Raw genomic sequence first — 25,391 nt, 5'->3', positions numbered from 1 at the left:
TATCCTTCCCCCGTCTCTCCTGGAGGCCTGTCATTTTCCAAAGCGTATTTACGCTTTTTCCTGACTTTGCAATAACTCCAACAGTGTATAAAAAGACTAAGGAATATAAGTAGATGTTTGGCCACTGTCTAGACCTATCTGTCTCAAACTTTAATATGTATGTAAATGACCCAGGAATTTGTTAAAATGCAGATTCCCAAATAGTGTGTGTCTAGTAGGGATCTTGGATTCCTAATTTCTAAAAAGTTCCCAGGTGTTGTTACTGTTCCCAGAATCATACTTTGGGTGGCCAGGGTTGGGACTATTTGTAGACTAAAGTCGCTCCAAGTATTGTATTTCAATTTCTTTAAAAAAAAAAAATGTCTTTCTTTCTGACTTTTTCACAAATAAAATCTTATTTCAAAAAACAAACAAACAAAAAACTCAGGGTTTTCCAGCAAAGACATTAGAAAAGAAAAAGGTATCCATGCATACGGTGGAAGAGAGGAAGAGAAGGAAAAGCCCCCATGCAATCATGTCTTTACCTTAGGTCTACATTTGGGATACTCATGGTCACCTGGGAGCACCTTGAAAGAAATTGGCACCCGATCAGCCCTCCGATTGGCACAGAAAGCATCCCAGACAGCTCGATGAACAGCATTATAAACTACATCCAGGCCCGTAAGGGTAACGAAAGCCATAGGCCGACAACATAATTCCACGGGGAAGTCCCACTGTGTGGGGCTCATGTTCGAGGCGTCAAGAAAAATCTGAAATACAAATGTAAATACGTTAAAAATGTTTTAAAAGCCCATATCCATATCTAATAGAGGAGCCTCCACCATTTATAAAACATTACAAAAAGGCAAGACTCTTTTCCAGTATCTGCAAACACTGAGCAAATAAAAATTTGGGGAACAAAATGGAAAGCTTCAATTTTTGAATAACTATCGGTATTATATATTTTAAAAATCTCTTGTTACAAAGGTTGTAGTCAACTTCAAGACAAATCAGTACTTTCAGTAACATCTCAAATGCACACAGAACTGAACTGTGGGATGAGCAGACCAAGAAAGCAGGAAGGTGATCAAACTAAAATAGGTCTCATGACCCATTTCTGATATAAAGAAAAGTAACTGCTGTCTTACATACACAATAAATACAACTATCACTAATTTCTCTGTAATCACTAGCATCTAATTCCTGAATTCCTGGGAAATTATTAAACTAATATGCTAGTTCTCTAAATAGCTATGTTTTTTCACTTCTCCATAGTTAATGTAAAGTGTACTATTTAGAAGAAAATCTAGAAGAGAAAAACTAACAATGAATGAAAACCTCTAGGAGGGATTTGTTTATACTGTGTCCTTCAGCTGAGAATTAGTCTATAATAAATCCTACCACACACTAACGTTAGAAAAGCAATTACATAAAAATGTGCTTATTCCAAACAAAACTGCCATTATAAAGATCATTTCTCATTGCCAAAATCATGTACCAAGTTTCTTTTCAAAGTGATCTTTACTAGTGTATCATATAAAACTCAAAATATAATTTCTATGAAAAGGGAAAAGCACTATGCTACTAACTTGATAACCAAAAATTTCTTAACTGAAAAGTTAATTTTTAAAAGATCATTAGGCTTTTCACATTTACGTACTGAAGCAATAATGGGCAGCTTATCAGAAATGATAAATGTCAACAAGACATAGAAGTTTTGGAACTATTTAAGCAGACATTTTCCAGACAGGATTATGCTATGAGGACAAAGGATCATAAGTTCAGAGAAAGAAAATTTCTAGTTCTAAGGAATTTGGGGTGAACATTAAAAAGAGGTGGTCAAAACATATTATATGGGGAACTGTGCTTTATACCAAGAATCTAGATGAGAGCCCTAAAGATCCATTCCCTCATTTAAAAACCCCAGACGTTGGGGATCCCTGGGTGGCTCAGCAGTTGGGCACCTGCCTTTGGTCCAGGTTGTGATCCTGGAGTCCTGGGATCGAGTCTGCGTCGGGCTCCCCTGTTTCTGCCTCCCTCTCTATTCCTCTATCGTGAATAAAAGTAAAATCTTTAAAAAATAAATAAATAAATTTTAAAAACCCAGAGGCTCATGAGAATTAGCTGTGGTCCCTGAACATGGAGTGGAAATAAGGGGACCTAGAAATGACTTATGAAGCTCTAAATCACAGAGCTGTTCAAAAGAAGTTATGAGCCATGTAATTTTAAATTTTTCTAATCATATTAAAAAAGAAACAGGTGGAATTAACATTAACAAGATTCTATTTTTCTATTTAACCAATATGTCCAAAATATTAACACTTCGACATTAATACAAGTTATTGATGAGATACTTTTTTTTTTTTGTACTAAGTCTTCATTATCTGATGATGTGTATTCCACGCTGACAGCACATCACAAATCAGGCTAGCCAATTTCACATGCTCAATAGCCAGAAGTGGCTACTTGGCTAGCACAATGGACAGCCCAGCTGAGATTACTGCAGTTCTGTCCCCAAAATTACCGTATGAAAACCGTATGGGAAATTCTTGCCACATACTACTTTAAAAGCTTTTGACCCTTGGGATGGTACTGTTTATTCTACAGCAAAGGGAAGAACACCGGCGAAGGACAGGTGTGTGGATCTTTTTTTTTTTTTTAAAGATTTTATTTATTTATTCATGACAGAGAGAGAGAGACAGAGACAGAGAGAGAGGCAGAGTCACAGGCTCCATGCAGGGAGCCCGACGTGGGACTCGATCCCAGGACCCCAGGATCATGACCTGGGCCAAAGGCAGACGCTCAACCGCTGAGCCACCCGGGCTGCCCCGAGGTGTGTGGATCTTAAGGACGGCCTGTAGAACTTCCCAGGTCTCCTGGGAGAAGCCAGTGGAGCCACTAACGAGCTATACGACCTGGAACAAGGTGCAAAAGTCGGAAACACTCTGGATGGGAGAGATCATGTAACGCGAGGGGAGTAAACTGGAAGCTGACGTGGAAAATCATAAGGAAGGTTCTTGAAAAGGATGACATACTGCAAAGAAAGGCGACCTCATCAAAGCGGCAGGTTAAAAAAAAAGGGGGCAACGTGCAGGTTAATTAATGGAGGTTCGGGGGTGTATATAGTACGCAAGGCTACAGGAAGGGTCACAAAAAACGATCCCAGGAGGAATGACAATTCGGGGCAGGGACGGTGCTGAGAACGTGAAGCCACCACCCTCCTTCGGAAGATACCATCCCCGGCGGCTCGGGGGCTCGGGGGCTCGGGGGCTCGGCGTTCGGCCCCGGGGGCCCAATGAGCACAGCGAGCAATAACGCTGCAGCCCTCCAGGCAGACGCTACCGTGCCCCTGCCCCCGCCCCTGCCCCCCGAAGGCCCCAGAAAGAGGTGCGTCTTCTCTTTACGAGCTGGACGACAAATGCCAGGCATTGCACCTGCAGAAGCAGAAGGAAAACGCGCCCCCCCCTCCCAACACCAGCATTGTTCAGAGCTCTAGCTCGCTCCCGCGGCGGTCTCCGGGGGCCGGACTCACCCAGGCCGCACGCCCCGGGCCCGCTGCAGCTGTAGCCGGTCGCCGCCAGCCGGGAGAGCGGGGCTGGTAGTGGGGGGGGCTAGGACGGGCGCCCCAGAACGCCGCGGCCCGTCCCTACCGCCACCGCCCCGCCGCCGGTCCCCGCGAGCGAGACTTCCCGGTCCCCGCCTGCGCACGCACAGGAAGCACTTCCCGGGCGTGAGTGACAGCGCTCTACGCCAACCGCGGCCCCGGAAACTTAACGCTGCGCCGCAAAACGTCGGAAGTGGGCTAAGGGGGTGGGGACAGGGGGAGCCAATAGGAGAAGCGAGAAGCGGGAGGAGGCGGAGCCTCGGCTGCTGCCGTGCGGCGCCGGCGCCCCACCCTCGGCGGCCTGCGGCTCCCCGCCCACAGACGCCCCGCAGGCGGCTTCGCGCTGCCCGGAGGCCCGGGTGGCGCGCCGTGCTCTGTCTGCGGTGCGAGGAGTGTGCCTCCCGCAGCCCCCGGGCGCGGAGAGCGCGGAGGAAGGGTCGGGGCCGCCCACGCTGCTCTCGCTGTCTCGCCGTCGCAAACGCCCTCCCGGGGGTGGGGGGGGCGTCCCCCGACCGGCGCGATGGGAGCCAACGAGGACCAGGAGGTGAGTCCCGCTGGCTGGACGCCCCTTTCCCCGCGCTGGCCCCGGGGGAGGCCCGGCCGGGAGCCGACGCCGGAACGCGCGGCCCCGCACGTGCCTTCGCCCCTGCGGCGGAGCGAGCCTGCCCCTGGGGGAGAGGCCGGGCGGGCGGCGCGGGAAGGGTCCGCCTCCGCCTCCGCCTCCCCTGTTGTCTTCGGTGTTGCAACCCCGGGGCTGCGGGGTGCGGGGTGGGCGGGTGGCCCCGCGCCTCCCTAATAGGACAGACGACGGGTGTCCTTGGTAGGCGACCCAGGGCTCCTGGCTCGCCTTCAATCCCCACTGTTCTTATTTAGCGCTTAGGTCCTGAGCGAAGCTGCCTGGAATCTGATCCACCTGTACATTTTAAAAATCTATTGGCAGGTAGGGGGAGAGTTCAGTTTTCCTGGGGGGGAGGAAAAGAATGACACTTCGCGGCCCCCCGTGTCTGGCCCTTTTTTTCCTTTTTTGTTTGTTGGGATCGCGTCTCCATCTGGGACTTAGTTGTCCAGGGGAGAGGAAGTCTGTTCTGAGCATACGTGCAACCGGCGGCGGCACCGTATGGTTTGTGCCCCACGTGTTTTCTCGAGGACTGCCACTTTGACACCGAATCCTTTGGTCAGGGGAATGATATGGGTCAGCTCCAGGGGGACCGTCTAAGTGTGTAATGTGCACAGGTGAAGGAGGAGAGTTTGCATAGGTAAAGTGAACGCTGCGGGGCTGCACAGGGAGCACGGGGGTAGAATCAGGACAAGCATCCAGGTCTGCTGGATGAGTAATTCACTCTCGGTTTAGAAAATGTCTGTTGCAAGTCAGCCCTTTTATTATTTTTTTTTAAGATTTTATTTATTTATTCATGAGAGACACACACACACACACAGAGAGAGAAAGAGAGGCAGAGACACAGGCAGAGGGAGAAGCAGGCTCCGTGCAGGGAGCTCGACGTGGGACTCGATCCTGCTACTCCAGGCCCAGGCCCTGGACTGAAGACAGCGCTAAACGGCTGAGCCCTTCCCCTCGGGCTGCCCTGCAAGTCAGCCCTTTTAGATGTGATGGGATCCCTGGAATCGAAGTTAAAAGGACCCCAAGTCCAGCAAGCTGGTCGATCTCTGAAATCCCTTCTAAACTGTTCTTGCTAAGTGAGTTTCTGAGTCCAGGCACCAACGAGCTCTTACAGTGAAGCGTTGTAACGTCCTGTTTCTCAAAGTTTGGCCCATGGAGCACTGCCTTAGAGTCATCTGGGTGGTTGTGAGAAAAGCAGGTGCCTGCACTGTACCTCAGGTTTACTGAATTGGAATTCCCATGAGGCCTAGGGATCTTGTTTTATGTTTTGTTGTTTATGCAGCATCCTCTTTTTAGATTTTATTTCAATTCAATTTGCCAGCATATACAGTGTAACACCCAATCCTCATCTCATCATGTGCCCTCCTTAATGCCCGTCACCCAGTCACCCACCTCCCCTTCTTCTAGGGATCTTCATTTTAACAGTATAATTCCGTCTCTTCCTCCACATGACTGATTTTCAGGTCTTTGAAATCAGTCCTCTGCCCAGGTTTTCAGGTGTCCTCTTCTCATACTAAATGATTCCTTTTGGCATTTTTCCATATGTCCATTTTTGTTGTTGTTCCTTTATAGTCTTGGAATCGTGTGTCTGCGGACAGATTATAAGTTTATGTCCTGTTTTAAAACTGTGGCATCGGGGCAGCCGGGTGGCTCAGCGGTTTAGCGCTGCCCTCAGCCCAGGGCCTGATCCTGGAGACTTGGGATCAAGTCCCACATGGGGCTCCCTGCATGGGGCCTGCTTCTCCCTCTGGCTGAGTCTCTGCCTCTCTCTCTGTGTGTCTCTCATGAATAAATAAAATCTTAAAAAAAAATAATAAAATAAAATTGTAGCATCAGTTTTCTACAGTTATTGTCAGTTACAGCTTTTCAAGTACTCTGTACAAGGCAATTTGTTTTTCATCCTCTATTTGTATGTTTAGGGATCGAAAGTTCTTCCACTTACTTGTAAAATTTCATCTCGTTATATGGTTTTTCAAGGACATTTTGAATTCTTTTTGTGCCACCAGCATGATTCACCGTCCCCTCAAATTCTCATTCATCAGTTTCATAACCCTGCCTTCAATTTTGTTCCTGTCCTACTCATTAGTTAAAATACAGGAAAGGTTTAAGGGCGGGAGAAGTAACACTATATTTTGCGTAAGGTGGCTCTTTCTAATCTAATCTTGATTGTTCTGAAATCCACTTGAACTGTATTTTTTTTCCATGGGAAGGTAGCAAGAGAAGCCCAGGTAGACTGTTCTGTGCCCTTCCTTGATGTACCATCAAAGTTATCTTCTCTAAGAAAGCCTGCTTACATTTATCTTGGTTTTCAAATGCCTGCCAAGGCTTAGGGACTACTGCTCTTTATCCTCCTAGGCCCCCATGAACTATTTCTCTATTAATAATAGTCTGTTCTAAAATTTTGTCTGTCTTTAGTTTGTAGAATGCATCATGTGCACCTAAAAACTAAAACCTGTACCCAAGTATTGCCTTTGCTTCTCTTCTCAGGCATTCATCAGCAATCACAACAGAGATTGAGTCTTCTCATTTGTCAGCCCGTGGTGTTCTAGAAATATTTCCAGGCAAGGACCATTAGTTACATTTCCTCTTGCAGTCCCTTTTTTTCCATCTTGGATAGATCCTTGTCAAACATTTTTCTAACCATCATTTTTATTTTTTAAAGTTCTTTTTGTTATGTGTTTTTTCAAGTTTCACATCATTCTGTGGGAAGGATTAAAAATATAAATAATACATGTGAATAGTGGGGAGTTACTATGGTTTGTATTTCTCATCTCCAAGTTTAATATTCTCTCCACCCCAGGCTGCTCTTTAGCAGAGTGATCAAGGACACGTGCTCTAGAGTTGCTTTCAACAGACTCTTATGTTCCTCCTTGGAGAAAATAAGATACTCTTCATAGGATTGATGTGAGAATTAGTGAGATAGTGTCCTGTGATATGCTTAGGAGTGCCTGGCACATCATCTTAAAGTAGTATTAGTATTATTGTTGTGTTACTCTAGGCGCATATGTTACATACATTATATACCCATGTTATAAACATCAAGGGCCATATAAGGTAGCTAAGTTTTACATAGTTGAGTGAGCTTGAATCAGAAAGTAAAGATCCTCTATTTCTAATCCATTTATACCACCAAACAAAACTCATCTGAATCTTTTTTTTTTTTTTTTTTTTTTCAGATGGAACTGGAAGCCCTACGTTCTATTTATGAAGGGGATGAAAGTTTCCGGGAATTGAGTCCCGTTTCATTTCAATATAGGGTAAGACATGACATGAAGAAGAGCCCTAACAACTTTGCTAGAAAAGATGGAAGCTTGCTAAAAATGCTCTTACTTTTTAAACGATTTTGTTATTTAAATTTAATGGTTTAATTGTATTACATTTTCGGGTTTTTCTGAAGCATTTGAATGAAAGCTCATCACCACAACATCAATTGTTTTTAACTTTTGAAAACAATGCCGAAACTTTTAAAAACTAAGATGAGCTTGTTTTTATTGTTGCAGAATTATCAAATGTTAGAAATGGAAGAAAGTTTCTTGCCTTCTAATCTTAAAGATAGAATCTCTCAATCATAACTTCCAAGCTTTCCCAGCTGGTGCTGACAAGTACTAGAGTTAAAATCCACATCTCTATTCCAAGCTTGCCTAACCCAGGCTCCTCTGTGACATGTTTGGGTCTAGTCTCCTAGCTCTCCCTTGACTTCAAAGCAGAATTGGCCATTCCCTGTTTCTTCATACTTTGATCACTTTTAGACTTCTAATCGTGCCACAATTTAGCGAGTTACCTAAATGTCTGCTCCCCTTGAAGACAAGAACCATCTTACCTCTATTTTTATATCTTCTGTACCTAGCACTGTAAGAGACATGGGCACCTTGTTTCTCCACACACCTTGAGTAGGGACTTAGTGATTGCATGAAGCAAGTTACTTTTATCACTTTTTCATTATCTCCGTATTTGGAACACAGGCAATAAACTGATTATGTCATCGACTTACGTAGGTGTATATCAACACGTCCCTACATTTATTGAACATAATTTCTAAGCTTCATCTTATATTGGTGTGTCTTGTGATTGAAGGTGAGGGGGAGAGAATAAAAACTTATTGGTTGGAGAGTAAAGGTGAATCCATGGATAGAACAAGATAGAATCAAGTCATGGTTTGGGGTAAAAAAAATTTTAATCTATTGCTATTATCTAAAAAATAAATATTAAAAATATTACAGAGGAGATTAGGATCACCCCATGCAAGGATGAGATGCTGACTCATGAATCATTCCATAATTTTATTAGAAAAATCACCATTTTACAACCACCAGCATGTTGATCATTTCAGGCAAGGCTCATAAATGGATGCTAAAACCTTTTGGTTGAAAAGTTGTTGGAAAACAATATATTCACCAGGTTTTGTAGTGTCACTCCAAAGATTACTTGTTAATTACAAAATGGGAGAGGTACCTTAACTTTGAAGAGTTTTGAAGAGTATCACCTTAACCAAGTGATCAAGGCTAAGTATAACCATTGATGGTTCCAGGAGATCTTATGTGCTTCCTTATATGATGCTAAAGGAATGAATCCACATCACCTGTATAGTGTCCCTACCAAAATATTAAATCCCAATTGGAGTGCAGGAAACAATCAGTCCTGATCTGGGGCCATTATACAAGAAAAGTGGCCTAGATTCTTTTTGTCATGAAAGATTAAAAGGTAGGCAGGGTGGCTGGGGATTGTTCTAAATAAAAGCAGAATAAAGAAATATGACAACCAAATGTAATCCATGAACCTCAGTGGGGTTGAGGAGGTGATTTATTAAAGGACACTTTCAATGTGAATGGAAAACTTTTTAGATGGATTAATGAATTAGATAATGTCTCTGTATCCATGTTGAATTTCTTGGGTGTGACAATGGTAGTATTGTTAATAGAGGATTCTGATTCTCTTAGAATACTTTACCCCATAAGTATTTAAGGATGTTTCATCGTTTATTTTCAAATAGTTCAACAAAAACCAAAGGGAAAAAAAAAAAAAGAGTCACTCTCGTTGTCTCTTTGGGGGAGGGGAGGAAGTGATTCTGTAGGAGAGAATGACAAGTGGATGGAAGCAAAGGTATTTTGTAAATAAGATACATGTCAGTGAGGGCTCTCCTATTCCAGTTTCTCTCTGAGATTAAAATGTTTCAAACGGGGGCCAGGGTGGTTCAGTCAGTTAAGTGTCTGCCTTCAGCTCAGGCCATGATCCTGGGATCGAGCCCCACATCAGATTCTCTTCTCAGTGGGGATCCTGTTTCTTGCTCTCCCTCTGCTGCTCCCCCTGCTTGTGCTCTCTCTCCTTCTTTGTCAAATAAATAAAATCTTTCTAAAAAGGTGTCTTAAATAAAAAGTTGGGGAGAGCAAAAAAAAAAAAAAAAAGAAAGAAAATAGAAAAGACATCTTTAAATTATTCAGGGGAAGAGAGTCAAAAATAACAAACTTCCAGTTATTAAAAAAAAAAAATAAGTCAGAGGGATGTAATTTACAGCATGGTGACCTTAGTTAATAATACTATATTGCATACTTGAAGGTTGCAAACAGGATAGATCCTCAAAGTTCTCACGCAGCCTAAGGTATTCCTAAACCTTATCTCTTCACCTTTTTCTTCTTTCTCTCAATTTTACATTTCATTTTCTGATCTCTTGAGATTGTGCTAATGCATATCAATTACTTGTTCTTAACGCCTCTTCTGATTTAGCAATTAGAAAACTTAGAGCAAGATTAGGTCTTTCAAGTTGGTGGATTATTATTTTTCTCCGTTCTCTTTCTATCCTCCACAATTGATGTCTTGTCTTTGTCCTCCAAAAGCTTTGATGAAAACAAAAATATATGTAAGACAGTCTTGATACTGAAAAAAGCTGGCGGGCTGGTTGGAGAGACAGGCCATGGACATCAAGTCAGACTCTATTATTAATACAGCTCTCACCCCCTGCCAAGTCTTAGCCTGGACCCTGAACTTTTCAGAGTATTACGTGTCCAATCTGATCATGAGCATCAGCAATATTCATCATTTTAAAAGTTATAATTAAATATTCTGTCTTTGTATCACTTTTTACAAGCCTAAGATTTCCCTTTTCTTCAGATAGGTGAAAATGGTGATCCCAAAGCCTTCTTAATAGAGATTTCCTGGACAGAAACATATCCCCAAACACCTCCAATTATATCTATGAACGCTTTTTTTAACAACACCATGTGAGTAATGTTCTGTTTTCATTGGTTTTCTTTCTTTTGGTAATGCTATCTCTCATGTGTCTCTCAGCGGTATACTTCTTGTGCATTGTAGATCATCGGCTGTAAAGCAGAGCATATTAGCCAAGTTACAGGAAGCGGTAGAGGTCAATCTCGGGACTGCCATGACCTACACGTTGTTTGAGTACGCCAAGGACAATAAAGAGCAGTTCATGGAGAATCACCAGCCTGTGAATTCTACGGTGAGCTCGCGCTTTGAATTGGTTTCACTCCACTAATTCATCTTTACTAGTTATTATTTTTTTAAATTGGAAGGAAATTTTGTGTTAAATTTTAAATGAATTACATTTGAGCTAAAATAAGAAGAGTGAATTTTAGATTTCTTAGTGTTTATTTAACTTTAAAAATGAAATCAAATCCTCTAGATCTTACCCTTCATATAAGACTTGGGGCATCAGGGTGACTCAGGGGTTGAGTGTCTGCCTTTGGCTCAGGTCATGATCCCAGGATCCTGAGATTGAGTCCCACATATCAGGCCCCCAGCAGGGAGCCTGCTTCTCCCTCTGCCTGTGTCTCTGCCTCTCTCTGTGTGTCTCTCATGAGTAAATAAAATCTTTAAAAAATAAAATAAAAAAGGACTAAAATACTTAATGTGCCCTCCAAAACTGAGATGTTGTTGAACCAAATATTTACATTTATTTAATGTCTTCATAAAGCTCAGGTGGAGGATTTCTCACATAGTCCTAAAATACATTTGAAATTACTTTCTTCATGAGCCTTCTTTAGTTGTGAATAGTCCTGTCACAGTTCACTTTGAACCTAAAGAGTGCCAGCTTAAAGAGACTTTAATGGGAAAAAACAATTTTACTTCTAAACGTATTTTAGGAAATCATCAGCTTTTATGATCATAGGCACCTGTGCATTAGACCCCTTTGCACCAGGTCATGTCCTAAAAGACTTCGCATGGTCAGAGTCTGTTGACTCTGTGAACCAAGCGGGAAGCTTTTTGAGAGCAGAGGCTGTGTGTCTTGTCCTTGAGCAGTTCTGGCTTCCACATTCCTGACGGAACACAGGAGAGCACTGAGAGCAGCTAGAGAAGCAGCAGAAGGTGGTAGCAAAGCTTGTGGACTATGGGCCAGACTGCATGGCCCTGAAAAGCCTCACTGCACACTTACTGTGTGACTTTTTTTGGTAGAGGGAAAGGGTGCTGGGTTTCATTTGTAAAACAGGGATTATAATAGTATCTATGTCCTAAGATTGTAGTAAGGCTCAAATGAGTACTGTATATACAACATCCACACCAGTGCTGGGCACCTAGTAAGCATTTAAAATTTTGTCTATTACACTCTGACTACATGAATCTAAATTAAAATATTTCTCTTTTTTTTTTAAGATTTTATTTATTTATGGAGAGAGAACGCATGTGCAGGGCGGGGGCAGACGGAGAGGGAAAAAGAACCTCAAACAGACTCTGCGCTGAGCTCCAAGCCTTACACTGGGCTTGATCTCACAACCCTGAGATCATGACCTGAGCTGACATCAGGAGTTGGATACTTAACTGACTAAGCCATGCAGGCGCCCCCTAAAATATTTTTCTTCGTTTCTTCAGGGAACCAGGGTTTTATAGGTAGACACTTGTGATTTTTCTAAAGACATTTAAATTTCCAAATAAAGCAAATTAACTGAATTGTAAAATTACCTTAGAACTTCAGGGCTTCAACATAATGCTGATATCAGGTCTTCTTTCTCAGAGAGCTGGTTACAACAGTTGAACTGACATTATGCAAGTCCCTCTGTGGGAACTCTGAGAATAAAATCAATGTGCTGGGCACCTGAATGGCTCAGTGGTTGAGCGTCTGCCTTTGGGTCAGTTCATAATCCCAGGGTCCTGGGATCAAGTCCCGCATCAGGATCCCCATAGGGAGCCTGCTTCTCCCTCTGCCTGTGTCTCTGCCTCCCTCTGTGTCTCTCATGAATAAATACATAAAATCTTAAAAAAAAAAAAAATGTGCTAATGGCACCTGATCTAATAAATGGGTATTATAATACAGGATTCTTTTGCTTCACGTATCTAAAAATTGTCAACTCACTGAAGGATGTAGACATATTTAGTATAATTCAGTAAGTTCTAAGGCATCAGTATAGGAATTATTTGCTTTTTTCTAGATCCCCATAAGCAGTATCATCTCCGTTGAAACTCCTAATACAGCCCCATCGAGTAAGAAAAAAGACAAAAAAGAACAGCTTTCAAAAGCCCAGAAACGTAAGCTGGCAGATAAAACAGGTTTGTGTTTATTTTTTTTATAACAGATAAATGGGTTCCTTTTTAGTATAATATGAGGGTTTAATAAGTATATTTCGGTTTAGAAGAGTAGTTCTTTACTCTTCGTTCCTGGAACACTTCGATCAGACACTGTGTTAGGTCACAAATGTATGTTGAAAATATATACTACCACTTTATCACGAGAGATAGCCATTTGAGGAGAAGGTAACTGAGTGGCAAAATAACTATAGAATGAGTCTTTAGGTTGGAAAATAGTAGAATAGCATACAAAATGTGTCCTACTTATACCCTTTCTGACATGTTTGGGATTTTCCTATTTGTTTACCTCCATGGCAGATATGTGTATTTCTAAAAATTTTTTGAACTACAGCTTTCATTTGAAATGAAGTCTGGTATACCATTAGATTTTAGGACAATAAACATAATTTTTGTCTGTAGTTGATTTATTTATACAATTAGAATAAGATTTAAGAATATAAATTCTGTGTCTCCTAAACCAGAGTCATTTTGTTATGGACCTTCAAAAGAGAGTTATAAATCCCAGCTCATATCACCAATAATATTTGATTTCACTATTTAAAAATTTGCAAATTGGTATCAGTCTGTAAACTTTTTTTCCAGTTAAGGAAATGTATATATTTATTTATACATACACAAAAGTATCCATGCATATTTATGTCTGAATGTGTGTATGTTCTTGGTATAAGGTTACAAGCTGCCCTTTATTGAAAGGAACTGATCCAAGGGGAGGAGGACGGGGGGTGGGGGTGAATGGGTGACGGGCACTGAGGGGGGCACTTGACGGGATGAGCACTAGGTGTTATTCTGTATGTTGGCAATTGAACACCAATAAAAAATAAACTTATTTAAAAAAAAAAAAAGGAACTGATCCTTTTACTTTGGTGAGGAAGTTTAAAATAATACCCTTTCTTTTATAAAGTGATGGCAAGTTTTTGGTTTATGTTTTGTTTAATGTCCTACGTGGCAGAATGAAAAGATAGCAACCCCATGTTGGCCCTCAAAATACACTTTTGAAGTTGTAATGGTTTGTGAAATTAAAAATCTGGGAATCCATTATACCTAATGTCAAAGCAGCAGTAAAGCATGAACACTGAAGCAGTGAATTGTCAACCATTGCAATCCGTTTTCTAGAACTTGGCTAATCTTTTTTAATGCTGTAGCATTTTTGTCAGTTCATTAACTGTTGCTTTCATAAACAATGACGTATGATCATTCCCTTTATCATTTCCCCATCTCCATTTTTTTATGATGCCCAATTAAAAGGCATTCTCTTTATAATTATGGTAGAAGATTTTGTGATTTGGAGCTTGTACTCTAAATAAAATTTTAATGGGACCATGATGGTACTGTGTGGGTAAGTTTTACTTAATGAAATTGGTGATCTGCCCCCATGCTCCTTATAACCAGTAAACAATGAGATAAAATTTTTATTGGCATGGAGAAAAGAGACATTAGCATCTAGGATTGAGGCCCAGTAATACTAATACTGCTTCTGTCTTATAAGAATCGTGAGGTTAGGGGATTGCTGGGTGGCTCAGCAGTTCAGTGCCTGCCTTTGGCCCAGGGTGTGATCCTGGAGACCCGGAATCGAGTCCCACATCGGGCTCCCTGCATGGAGCCTGCTTCTCCCTCTGCCTATATCTCTCTCCCCCCTCCCCCCATGTCTGTCATGAATAAATAAACTGACCTTTAAAAAAAAAAAAAGGAATCAATAGGTTAGTCTTCCTTGTGTAAAATTAATGTATGGGTTTTGAATGTCGATTTTAAAGATTTCATAAAATGAAATATATGTAAATATATCAAGCATAAAGGAAATCAGGCCTTTTTAAATTAAAACATTTTTATATTATTCTTCAAGTTTGAATATTCTGTTATAAGAATGAAATTACTTTGTAAGCTATATATATATATTTTTATATAAAGTATGAGTTTGTTTTCAAGCACTCTCAACAGATTAAAGTCCTGCCAGATTATAAACAATGTTAGATTAAATACTATTATATCAGACCACAAAGGTTACTAATAAGTGGGCCAGGATACCTCTTAGTCTCAAGGCCAGACCTTGATTTAAAAGAACTCTTGGCTTGAACCCAGCTTCGTAGTGTAAAAACCCTCATGAAGCAGTAAAGTAACACAGTTTCTTGCTTAAATAATATGAGACCTTAAAAAAGCGGTAAAATTGTACAAGTGCATGAAATTAATAAATTGATTAGTTCCTCTTCCTAGCATTTCCACCTCACTTCTATGTTTTTTCCCTAATACCAGATTTCACCAGGAATGGCAATAGGGTAAATATGAAAAGGGAGTACATATGAATTACTTTGCAAGTATCCCCAGGAGAATGGTGCTTCCAGTTCACAATGATGATAAACTAGTTTTCCAGCTTGAAAATGCAGGATTTAAGATTTTAATCTATTTGTTGTGCAGGATAGTCTATAAAAGCTGATTTAGTAGTAGAGTATTGATTACTATAAAAATTATTGCTTGGTCTTAGAAATAAAGTTACCATTTTTATCCTCCAGATCACAAAGGAGAACTTCCTCGAGGATGGAACTGGGTGGACGTGGTGAAGGTATATAACACTTCTCTTCTGGGCTTCAAAAAATTGTTATAAGTCCGCCATCAAATAACGAAATTTATATGTTTCATTTCTTTCCCGCCTCAACCTTTGAATTTTGCTGGGATGCGTATTTCCTTTTCTACTGCAGCATGTAAGTATTTTTGAAGTATCTTTCACTACAAGAATATTTTGAAATATTCTTTCCTACAACCTCAGCATTAGATTTTCTTTTTTTAAAAAAATAAGGAAAAATCTGTGAATCTAAGTTATAAGTACAATAATGTACAACTGTTTATATAAGTGCATCTGAAGAATGAAAATGCCTGTGATTCGTAGTATTCATCCTAGGAAGCAATGCTTGATTTCTTAGTGGAAATTAGTGGGGTTTTTTTGTTTGTTTGTTTTTTGTTTTAAAGACAAACCCTAGATGAAGATTCCCCACCATTGTCAAGAAGGATTTCTGAAAAAAAAAAAAAAAAAAAAAAAAAAGAAGGATTTCTGTTTCTCTTAAAGTTGTTTACTTTTCACTTCAAAGTTTTTTGCCAACTGCTCTCAATATTTTTTCTTATTTGTAGCTTCCCATATATTAAAGTGAGGCTTAGTTAATCCTCTTTGTAGGACTTCACAAGATGAATTTTGCATGCCAATTAGTGCCAGGACTGCTGTGAGAAGTCATTAATATGATCTGAGGGGAGTTAAAGATTAAGACTTTAACCGGGACCCACAAATCTGGGTATTTATAAGCAGAACATTCTTTTTTTTTTTTAGATTTTATTTACTTAGAAAGAGAGAAAGAAAGAGAGAGAGAGAGAGGCAGAGCAACAGGCAGAAGAAGAAGCAGGCTCCATGCAGAGAGCCTGACGTGGGACTCGATCCCGGGACTCCCGGATCATGCCCTGGGCTGCAGGCGGTGCTAAACCGCTGCGCCACCGGGGCTGCCCTAAGCAGAACATTCTTAAAGTTTATTTGAAGTCAGCTGTCTGGGCCATGGGAGACCTTTACCATACAAACTATTTAAAATCATCATTTGTGCTTCTAGAATCTAGTAGAAAAATATAACCTGGGATTAGGGAACCAAACACAGTTGGAATAAAGGAGCAGTATTTCTTGTCCGCTTCCTGGACAAGAGGGCCGCCACATTCGGGATGTTTGTGTATGGTCAGCCTGATGGGTACACCATGTTGTCCTTAGGTATGCATGTGTGTACCTCACCAGCTAAGTTGTTTCCCTCCTTCAAGTGCTTCCAGCTTCAGGCTTCACAGTGAGAGTGTGTCTTTTCCACGCAGGCTCAAAAAGTAATGTGATTAATCCAAAGATAGATGGTGCTTCTCCTTCCCTAACTCCAGAAATTTAGTTTTCTGCTTGTTTTTCATAGAGTCCTTGTTAATATAAATCAAAATTTCAAGAAATAGAAATTAAGATTTAAAAAATCCAGTCATCTTGGGAGACAGGCGAAGCTGTTTTTAAGAGGGAAGTTACCACGGAGGTGTGGTCCAGACTCAGAATCTGCTACCCTAAGCTGGTAGTTTCCTAGTGTGATCTTGGGATCCCTGGGAGACCCTGGAGGCCCTCTGGGGGTCTGCAAGGTCAAAACTATTTACATCATAATATTAAGGTGTCCTTTGCCTTTTTTCTTCATTCTCCCACAAGTGAACGGTGGTGTTTAGCAGAGGTTCCATGAAGTGTGATGATGCCATCACTAATTCTCTTCTGTTAGAGCACTAATAAAATGTGTGCTTTTATATTCTTGTATTCTCCAGAATTTTTAAGGTAGTGAGTAGGTCTAGAATCTAAGTATGTGCATTTTTATATTAACTCAGCTTGTTCTTCGTACTCATACTGTGTCCTTGTTAGCTGTTTTCCATTATACCAGCATAACTGTAGAAGCAGATTTGCAAAAACCCAGCTGTCTTCTGTGGACCTTGGTAATAAGGAAGTTCACAAAAAATGTAAAACACTCCTATTCTTCACATTAAGTTTTATGAGTTTGTTTTAGAAAATGCAGCTTTTCATTTAAGAAATGTTACTCAGTTATCATGTAATGAATGAGTTTATTGTTACTTTTACATGAATTCAATTTCTCAGTTTTCAATTCAAATGCAGTAGGTATAACGTAAATTAAAAAAAAAAAAGCTCTTTAAGATGATCAAAGTGGGAAGAGGAGCTGGGGCCTCAATGTTCAAGAACATTAGCAGTTTCTGCTTTTCACAGCTTCCCACATTTCTCTGAGGTCCTCAGGGTTTGGCTTCAACTTGGATTTCTTGGCTGGGTCTTTAGTCAGAATTGCTTGTGTGTTCTTTAGGAACTTCCCTCTCTGCCATTTGCTAAGTTCTATAGATTTTTATCAGAAAAGACCTTCAATTTAAAATTTTTATCCCACGGATCCCTGGGTGGCGCCGTGGTTTAGCGCCTGCCTTTGGCCCAGGGCGCTATCCTGGAGACCCGGGATCGAATCCCACGTCGGGCTCCCTGCATGGAGCCTGCTTCTCCCTCTGCCTGTGTCTCTGCCTCTCTCTCTCTCTCTCTCTCTCTCTCTCTCTCTCTCTGTGACTATCATGAATAAATAAAATCTTTAAAAAAAATTTTTTATCCCATTTTTAGAACTGTTCATTTGTAGTTTTTTTAGCCACAATTTTTTTTTTAATTTCAAGAGTTTATTGATAGAAAACAAAAATAGAATGTCATTCATTTTATAAGTGGTACCTTTCATATATTCTTGGTTCCAATTTATTTCTTGGAAAGCTTTGAGGGATTTTCCCCCCCTTGCTCTATTGAGGTTGTATTTTTAAAGAATCCTAGAGTAGCTAAGCCTGAAGTTAAAAAGTAGTTAAATATGGTGAAAGCTGTAGATGGTATAAGTTACATGAACTTTGTTATCTGTTTGTTGTTCTATCAACCATAAATATGTTTCTTTTATATTAAGTGAAAATAATGAATTCAGATAATATGATAGCTTAATTTTGTTGACTATGTCTTTTATCTTTTTTTTTTTTTGTAGTTAAGCAAAACTGGCTCTAAAGATGATGAATAGTACTTGGAATTGAAGACAAGAGAAGAGCATCCTTTAAAAAGTAAACTGGGTTCAAAATCCTTCATTACTCTTTTTCTGCTATTGAGGTGGCTTTTTATAAAACAGAATTTTTTTGTATGTTTCTTATGTAAAAAATGTTTTAAGCTGAAAGTTCATGAAGAGATCTGGTTGTATTAAATTATTTTCACAAACTTGCCTTAATAAAAGGTGAAATGTTACCGTTTAGCATTATTTTTGAAGATGGTTGAGCTTTGTAAATGGACAAAATGGGAAATAATAAATAATCAATGTGAGTTTATATGATCTTATCCTAGTGGATGTGATATTTTTTAAAGGAGCAGGAAGCCTTTTTGAAACTCTCATCCCAGTGGAGAATATTGAGTGAACAGTTATTCTGCGGCATGATCCATATTAAGACTTCTCATCTTAGTGAAGTCTTCATCTCTTCTTTCTCTCAATTACTGAAGCATAAATTGCTTCAGAGAAATTTAAATACTAGTATTTGAGCTTTATACATACCATTCTTTATAGTTCCTTTTTATTTTTCAAGAGTGAACTACTTTTTAATAAACAAGTATCTGTTTATACTTTTTCCTTCATTTGGGTCATACTTGGCAATGAGAGTTTCCAGCTGTATGTGGAGTAGGAGGATATAAAAACAAATCTGCCAAATACGTTCGAAAGCATTTGAACAGAAGTGTTGGTTCCCATTGAAAACATTTCTCTTTGCTGCATACACCAAGATGGGAGTCAAAGATGCCTTAATATTTAATTTTTGTATTGTTGGAGACAATGGTTTTAATAAATTCCTGTTTATCTGTTACTGTGTGTTTGTGGTTATCTGGTAACAGAGATCTTCTCAATGGTTTAACATAAAACCACGTTTCAAGTCTTACTTCTTTTCAAGTATATCCACACAGATTTCTCACCCTGAGCATCTTCATAGAAATAGACATAGAAGTTTTTCAAATGCTGAATCATAGTGCAGGATTGATTTTGTTTTTTTTTCATCGTGTATAAGGTTAACTATTAGTGTCCTGTAACCAGGAAGTTACTGACATGTGTGATTTTCAGTGACTGCGTTTACTCCCTGGCTTGAAAACCCTAAGAACTGCTGCTCTATCTAGAAGGGTAGACTGTTGGTTCCTCCATTTATACTTGTGCAGCTTGGGTCTGAGTTTTTAAAGACTTAAAAAACTTCCCAAGACATGTCCTTAGCATAAGAGCAGTTTGAATTGTATCTGTGGCTTTTCCTGGGTTAACAGTAGGCTCATTGAAATTGTTTGAATTACATAGTAAAAACAATTACGGTGAAGAAGTGTAATCTGATTTTCAAAAGCTGAATCACATTTTTTATCTTGAACTAATCTAACAGTAACATTGAAATTCAAGACCACCGGAACATGCCAACATTTGTTTTTGGGGTTGTGTACGTGGTTTAAGTTGTGTTGACTTGTTTGCTTGTTTTTAAACTGAAACCACTGCATCTGCTAGTGAACAAACCGTGTTTTGCTCTGAAAATTCTGAAATTGTTCGGGCTTATTGTGGTTCAGAGATGACAAAGAATAATGCTAGTTAAATGCCAATGAACTATTTTTACTCTTTTTATATTAAATGTACAAATTTTGGGGGTGATGGTGGCAGTGGTGCCTCTGACCACCTTCTGTAACACACTTGAACATCCTCATCTGTATTGCCATCATCTCTTTAACGCTCCCAGTATATTTTCTCAGTCTGTCTACCTAAAATTGTATGGAATGACATAATTAATAAGCAATAAAACCTGAATTACACATAGTGGTTCATAGTGGTTTTTCTGCGCTTTATTTCAAATCGATTGAGAGAGAATTGATGTTTCAAATTTGTACAGACATACGGTGTTAAGTTGTACCCTCCTACTCAAAACTGTTTAAGATGTTGAATTCAGAAAACACTATTTTAATGACCTGACAAGGTAAGTCATACCCAGAGTCTAAAAAATTTAGGGACAGCTTCAGTTTTTAGTATCAAGGGATCCAGAAGACAGATGAAGTCTCGGATCAACCCAGGGTATGCAGTCACACACACGTTCACACAGCATGCATGAGGCTGCATGCATGAGGCCCCCAACCAGGGAGGGTTCCTGTCTTGAACTTTGGTTCTCCATGGAGGGCTGAAATGTAAACATATGTACATGTACTCTCACAACAGCTTACATCACACTTGGATTTCAGCTCAAATTCTGCCCCATAAAAAAAAAAAAAAAAAATTCTGCCCCATATGAGCGATCTTTAAAAAAAAATGCCCCTCAAGCCAGGATTTTAGTTTAAACTGGTACCAACTGGGCACCTGGCTGCCTCAGTCGGTAGAACGTGCAACTCTTGATCTCGGGGTTGTAAATTCAAGTCCCAGGTCGGGTGTAGAGATTACTTAAAAACTAAAATAAAAATTAAGTGGGGCCAACTGGATAGAGCCTCTGGGCAACTAGTTGAAATGACCACGTATCAACCCACCTTCAAGCCAGACCTCCAAAGAAAGCCCTGCACATGGAATGCTTGGAATGTACACTCACAGTCAAAAGCCACAGTCCGTGGCAGCAGGACATTGCGACAGCCTGCTGCAGGGAAGCTTTGGGGAATAAGCATTTCAAGGATATATTGATGTGACACAGACTCTGATGTTAAGAGGAATTGAGTCTAAGAAACTGTTAAGACTCACCAAGCAGGGGCACCTGGGTGGCTCAGTCGTTTCAAGCGTCTGCCTTTGGTTCAGGTCATGATCTCAGGGTCCTGGGATGGAGCCCCAAGTCGGGCTCTCTGCTCAGCAAGGAGCCTGCTTCTCCCCCTCCCTCTGCCCTTCCCCCTGCCCCCCTTCTGCTCTCCCTTGGCTCTCTGTCAAATAAAATCTGAAAAAAAAGGAAAACTCAAGGGTGGTGGGGAAAAAAAAAAAAAGGAAAACTCATCAAGCAGGTTTGGAAAAGAACCAAATAGAACTTCTCGAAAGTAAAATAATCGAAATTAAAGCTACAGATGAAAACAAGTACTACTTGCAAAGTGTGCTTCAGCAAATATGAAGTCTCCTATGGAAGGAAGATGGTACTAAATCTGCACTTTTGGATTTTCTCTCTTTTCGATTGTAACCTAAGAATCTATCTGCATTATGTCTTCACAGACCCCACCATTTTAGGGCAGCTGGGTGATTGGAGCTTTCAAAAAGTTCTGCTTGATACCTGTGCCTGTGCCTCCCCGGACCTTGTTTCAGTAGAGACCAGTTATGACAAGGATTTGGCCAGTGTTTCCAGAGGGTTGTCTATGATAGCTTTAAAAATAGTAAATTTAGAAATCATGGCAATATAATAACATTTGTTTTGTCATTACATGTGCCATAGAATAAAAACAGAACACGAGGCATTATCTAGTAGGGATTATCTGGTAACCTAGGATTCTAAATTTTGGTGTTTTTAATTATGGAACAAAATAGTAAGAAATTGATCAACGATCTAAAGTGGGGTGTTTTTTTTTATGATCCACTAATGAAGAAACTGGGGGTCTTTACCAGCAATTTTCCTAATGGAATGGAAGAGAACAGAATTCAATGGAAAATACCAGTGTGTATCACATGTCGTTGTAAGGGTCTTCGAGTGTGTGTGACCCCTGTTTTGGTTTGGGGTATGTATGTGCAGATACTGTATAAAACTTATTTCTTAAAGAGTAATAGCGAAAAAAAGTTTGAAAGGCACTGGTCAGAACATACACAATGTGGTACAAATTTTATAACGACTTAATTTTTAAAAGCACAAAATGTGCCTCTCAAAGTATTAACCGCATTTATCTATCGTTGATTTTGCATTATCCCTAAAGACCAATGAAATAGAGCTACCTTGAGTAGTAATGGGAAGGAAGCAAGATGTTAATTTAGGGTAGGGTTTTTTGTTTGTTTGTTTGTTTGTTTTTAGGGTAGGTTCTTTTAATGACTTTGTAGATTTGTAATAATGAAAATTCTTGCATGACGGGTGGGGTTTTTTTAAGATAATAGTAATGTATCAATGCTGTTTTCTTAGCTTTTATAAACATAATAAGATGTTAACAATATGGGAAACTGGGTGAGTGGTATGTAGGACTTACCTATAATATCAGCAGATTTTTAAAAAATCTATAATTACTTTCAGATTCAAAAATACATTTACTATGGTGCACAACCGTCCCTCCAACCCTGAGAGAGTTCCAAGAGCTCCCCCTGTTGGGAGTTCTAGGGACTGGGTCTTTTATATGCTAAATGCTTATATATTTTTTCTATTTATCATTCAGAATTTTTTGGGAAAATTTTTAATACTTTTTCTAAAAATTCAAGTCTAGTTGATACACAATGTTACATTATTTTCAGGCATAGAACATGGTGATCCTACTCGGTATGCTGTGCAAGCTCCCCACAGGTACAGCTACCATCTACATGACAGCTTTTGAGGAACTTGCATGAGGATCTGCAAGCGCTAATGCCTGAATCTACGGTAAATAATTTTAACAGCTTTCATTTCTTACTGATTAGAACCAAATATAAGAAACTTAGTCCTATTTTCCCACCATTTCTAGAGGAATAATCATTTGCTTCCTGGGCTTACTATGTACATCTAGTCTTTAAAATGAATTGCTGTAATAGGCTGATGGTGGTGCTAAAACAGGAAACATTCCCACCCTCGCCTTCCCCTATTTGTTGCTGCTGGCACCCAGGAATCTGTAAGTAACCCCGCGTGCCTCTCTGCGGGCTTCTGGAGCATTAATTTTCTGTGGCTCCTGCAAAGCTTTGGCCTATTGGGACACTATTCTTGGTATTTTAGGCAGCAAGCCATCTCTATGTCCAGTTTAGTCCTTTCATTAACAAAAGAGAATGCAATTTATAAAAGGAAACTCCACAGTGGGGGAGAAAAACACACATGAAAACATTTTTGCTTTGCAATTAAATGGTTAGAAATTCACCTTGAAAATTGTCCTATGATGACAGTTTTTCGAATACAGAAAGGTGAGGGGAGAGGTTTTCATTGAACGCGTGCAATTGCAGGAAGACAAGTCTGTGCAGCTCTCCTTGCTGTGTGCTCCAGCACTGCATTTCTCCTGCTTCTGGTGCCAGGCAAGACTCTGTTTCTCCGAGGGCAGTGGGTGTTCGGAGTCACTCAACTACCCACCTTGCTTGTGAATGAACCTGCCAGGGCTTGGCCCCCACGTCCTGAGAAATGTTAATCCCTCTGAGGTGTCAGTGGAAGCAAACAATCAATGTCTACATTCTTTTCATGATCTGTTCTGCATTCTTAAAAATCACACGTGTTTCACATTCTGCCCACTAATGTGATTTTTTTATAAAAATGAAAGTGAAAGAAAAGAAATACTGTTGAAACCTTTCTTTCCTTTTCCATTTCTATTTCTCTGAAGATCACAAAATCTAGAATTTGTCAGTTTGCCATTTCACTTGCTAAATGCTGAAGACACTGACTAAATATCCCTTACCTTCCAGGGGCTGCTCAAAGATAAAAATTTAAATCGATGGGTGTTATTTAAAATCATGATAACTGAGAAATCACGGAGTTTGGTTATAAGAATGTCCATCCATCTGCTAAGAGAAAAGCGTAACTCCCACTACATGCTGACAAATGCCATCTGTCAAGATTTTCCCTTAGTTTCTATATTTTTCTTTTGTATGTCAGTGTTTTAAAATTCTTTATTAACTTTTTATTTTTATCAAAGTCATACATATACCTTGAGAAGTCAAATAGTTCTACAAGGCTTTTTTTTTTTAAGATTTTATTTATTTATTTGACGGAGAGAGAGAGAGCACAAGTAGGTGGAGCAACAGGCAAAGGGAGAAGCAGGCTCCTCACTGAGCAGGGAGCCCGATGTGGGGCTCGAACCCAAGACCCCGAGATCAGAACCTGAGCTGAAGGCAGATGCTTAACCTACTGAGCCACCCAGGCACCCTGTCATATAAGATTTTTAACGTTAAAGGCAAGTCTCTCTGCCACACTCCTTCTATCCCAATTCCCACCCCACATAAGTAACTGCTTTCAAAATTTTTAGCTTAAACTGACCCACAGGACCCCTGTGTGTGGTCTGCTGCTGTCTGTAACCTCAGCTCCAAGACTCTCCACCATGTTCCTGTCTTAGGGCCTCTGCTCTGGCTCTTGCCTCTGCCCAGGACTCTTTCCTTCCCTCAGATAGTTACATGGTTAACTCGTTCACCTTCAGATCTGTGCTCCGTCTGTTTTTTAACTTTCAGTGAAGTAGAAAGCCTGTAGAGGGCGTCCTCCCACCCCCCAGCCTTATTGAGGTATAATTGACATAACATTGTGGAAGTTCTAAGTGTACAGCATGATGATTTGAGACACTTATCTGTTGCAAAATGATTCCCACAATATGATCAGTTAACACCTCCACCAACTCACATAATTATTTGGTGTGTGAATGGTGAGAACATTTAGGATCTACTCACTTAGCAACTTTCAAGTACATGATACAGGATTGCGAACCATAGTCATCATGCTGTCCATGAGATTCACCAGAACCTGCAGTTTGCACCCTTTGACCAACACTTCCGCATCCCCATCCCCCACCCCTACCCCTGGCAACCACCAATCTACTTTCTGTTTCTGTGAGGTCAACTCTCTTAGATTCTAACTGCAAGTGATCGTACAGTACTTCCTTTTCTTTGTCTGACTTCTCTTACTTAGCATAATGCCCTGAAGGTCAATCCATGTCATCCCAAATGGAAGGATTTCCTTTTTCGTGGCTGAATAATATTCCATTGTGTAAAGCATGAGGAGCAGAGGAGTGGGGGTGATCTGACTCATGTTTGAATGGTTTGTTCTGGCTTCTGGGTTGAGAATAAATTGAAGCAAGAGGGAAGGCAGGGAGACCAGTTCTGAAACCATCACAGAAACGTGGGTGGCAAATGGTGGTGGTGGTGTGAACTAGGTGGGGGATATGGGTGAGAAGTGACCAGTTTCTGGATTTTTATATAAATAATATGTTTATATTTATATTTATATTTATATTTATATTTATATTTATAGAACTGTTGCCAGGATTTGCTGATAGATGGATAAAGGATGTGGGAG

At 40.2% G+C, this 25,391-nt stretch overlaps 2 protein-coding genes and 1 long non-coding RNA gene across 6 annotated transcripts in view; 1 reads left to right on the top strand and 2 right to left on the bottom strand.

The window, feature by feature from the left end:
• Positions 1–3,691, bottom strand: part of TRAPPC11 (trafficking protein particle complex subunit 11) — a 48,645-nt gene extending 44,954 nt beyond the window's left edge. For 2 of the 3 annotated variants that reach the window (XM_072775914.1, XM_072775915.1), the window contains exons 1-2: positions 3,512–3,691; positions 525–749 (exon numbers count right to left, since the gene is read on the bottom strand). In XM_072775914.1, coding sequence (XP_072632015.1) covers positions 525–728 — 204 coding nt within the window. In that variant the 5' untranslated portion in view covers positions 729–749; positions 3,512–3,691. The remainder of the gene's footprint in view (positions 1–524; positions 750–3,511) is intronic. The other variant, XM_072775916.1, reaches the window with a different exon arrangement.
• A 147-nt stretch (positions 3,692–3,838) lies between these two features.
• RWDD4 (RWD domain containing 4) lies at positions 3,839–18,417 on the top strand. 2 transcript variants are annotated; one of them, XM_072775918.1, is made up of 8 exons: positions 3,882–4,127; positions 6,690–6,763; positions 7,379–7,459; positions 10,308–10,417; positions 10,509–10,656; positions 12,581–12,698; positions 15,242–15,430; positions 18,278–18,417. In XM_072775918.1, exons 3-7 carry the CDS (start codon positions 7,379–7,381, stop codon positions 15,331–15,333), a joined length of 549 nt encoding a protein of 182 aa, XP_072632019.1. In that variant the 5' UTR covers positions 3,882–4,127; positions 6,690–6,763; the 3' UTR covers positions 15,334–15,430; positions 18,278–18,417. The 2 variants fall into 2 exon arrangements, with proteins under 2 accessions (XP_072632018.1, XP_072632019.1); XM_072775917.1 differs by lacking the exon at positions 6,690–6,763 and having other exon boundaries at positions 3,839–4,127.
• A 1,412-nt stretch (positions 18,418–19,829) lies between these two features.
• LOC140604641 (uncharacterized) lies at positions 19,830–24,883 on the bottom strand. Its single transcript, XR_012007458.1, has 2 exons — positions 24,767–24,883; positions 19,830–20,052 (listed from the first exon to the last, which is right to left on the bottom strand). It is a non-coding gene; the product is annotated as an uncharacterized lncRNA (long non-coding RNA).
• Between the last annotated feature and the right edge of the window lie 508 nt (positions 24,884–25,391).

The sequence above is a fragment of the Canis lupus genome, chromosome 15, assembly GCF_048164855.1.
Source record: "Canis lupus baileyi chromosome 15, mCanLup2.hap1, whole genome shotgun sequence".
NCBI lineage: Eukaryota > Metazoa > Chordata > Mammalia > Carnivora > Canidae > Canis > Canis lupus.
This window is presented reverse-complemented; position numbering and strand designations above follow the sequence as displayed.

Bases quoted from the DNA above. Each gene is read 5' to 3' on its own strand.
- RWDD4 (XM_072775917.1), top strand. From the start codon at position 4,104: ATGGGAGCCAACGAGGACCAGGAG. The intron at 7,460-10,307 runs GTAAGACATGAC...CCTTTTCTTCAG, and splicing joins CCGTTTCATTTCAATATAGG to ATAGGTGAAAATGGTGATCC. The intron at 10,657-12,580 runs GTGAGCTCGCGC...GCTTTTTTCTAG, and splicing joins ACCAGCCTGTGAATTCTACG to ATCCCCATAAGCAGTATCAT.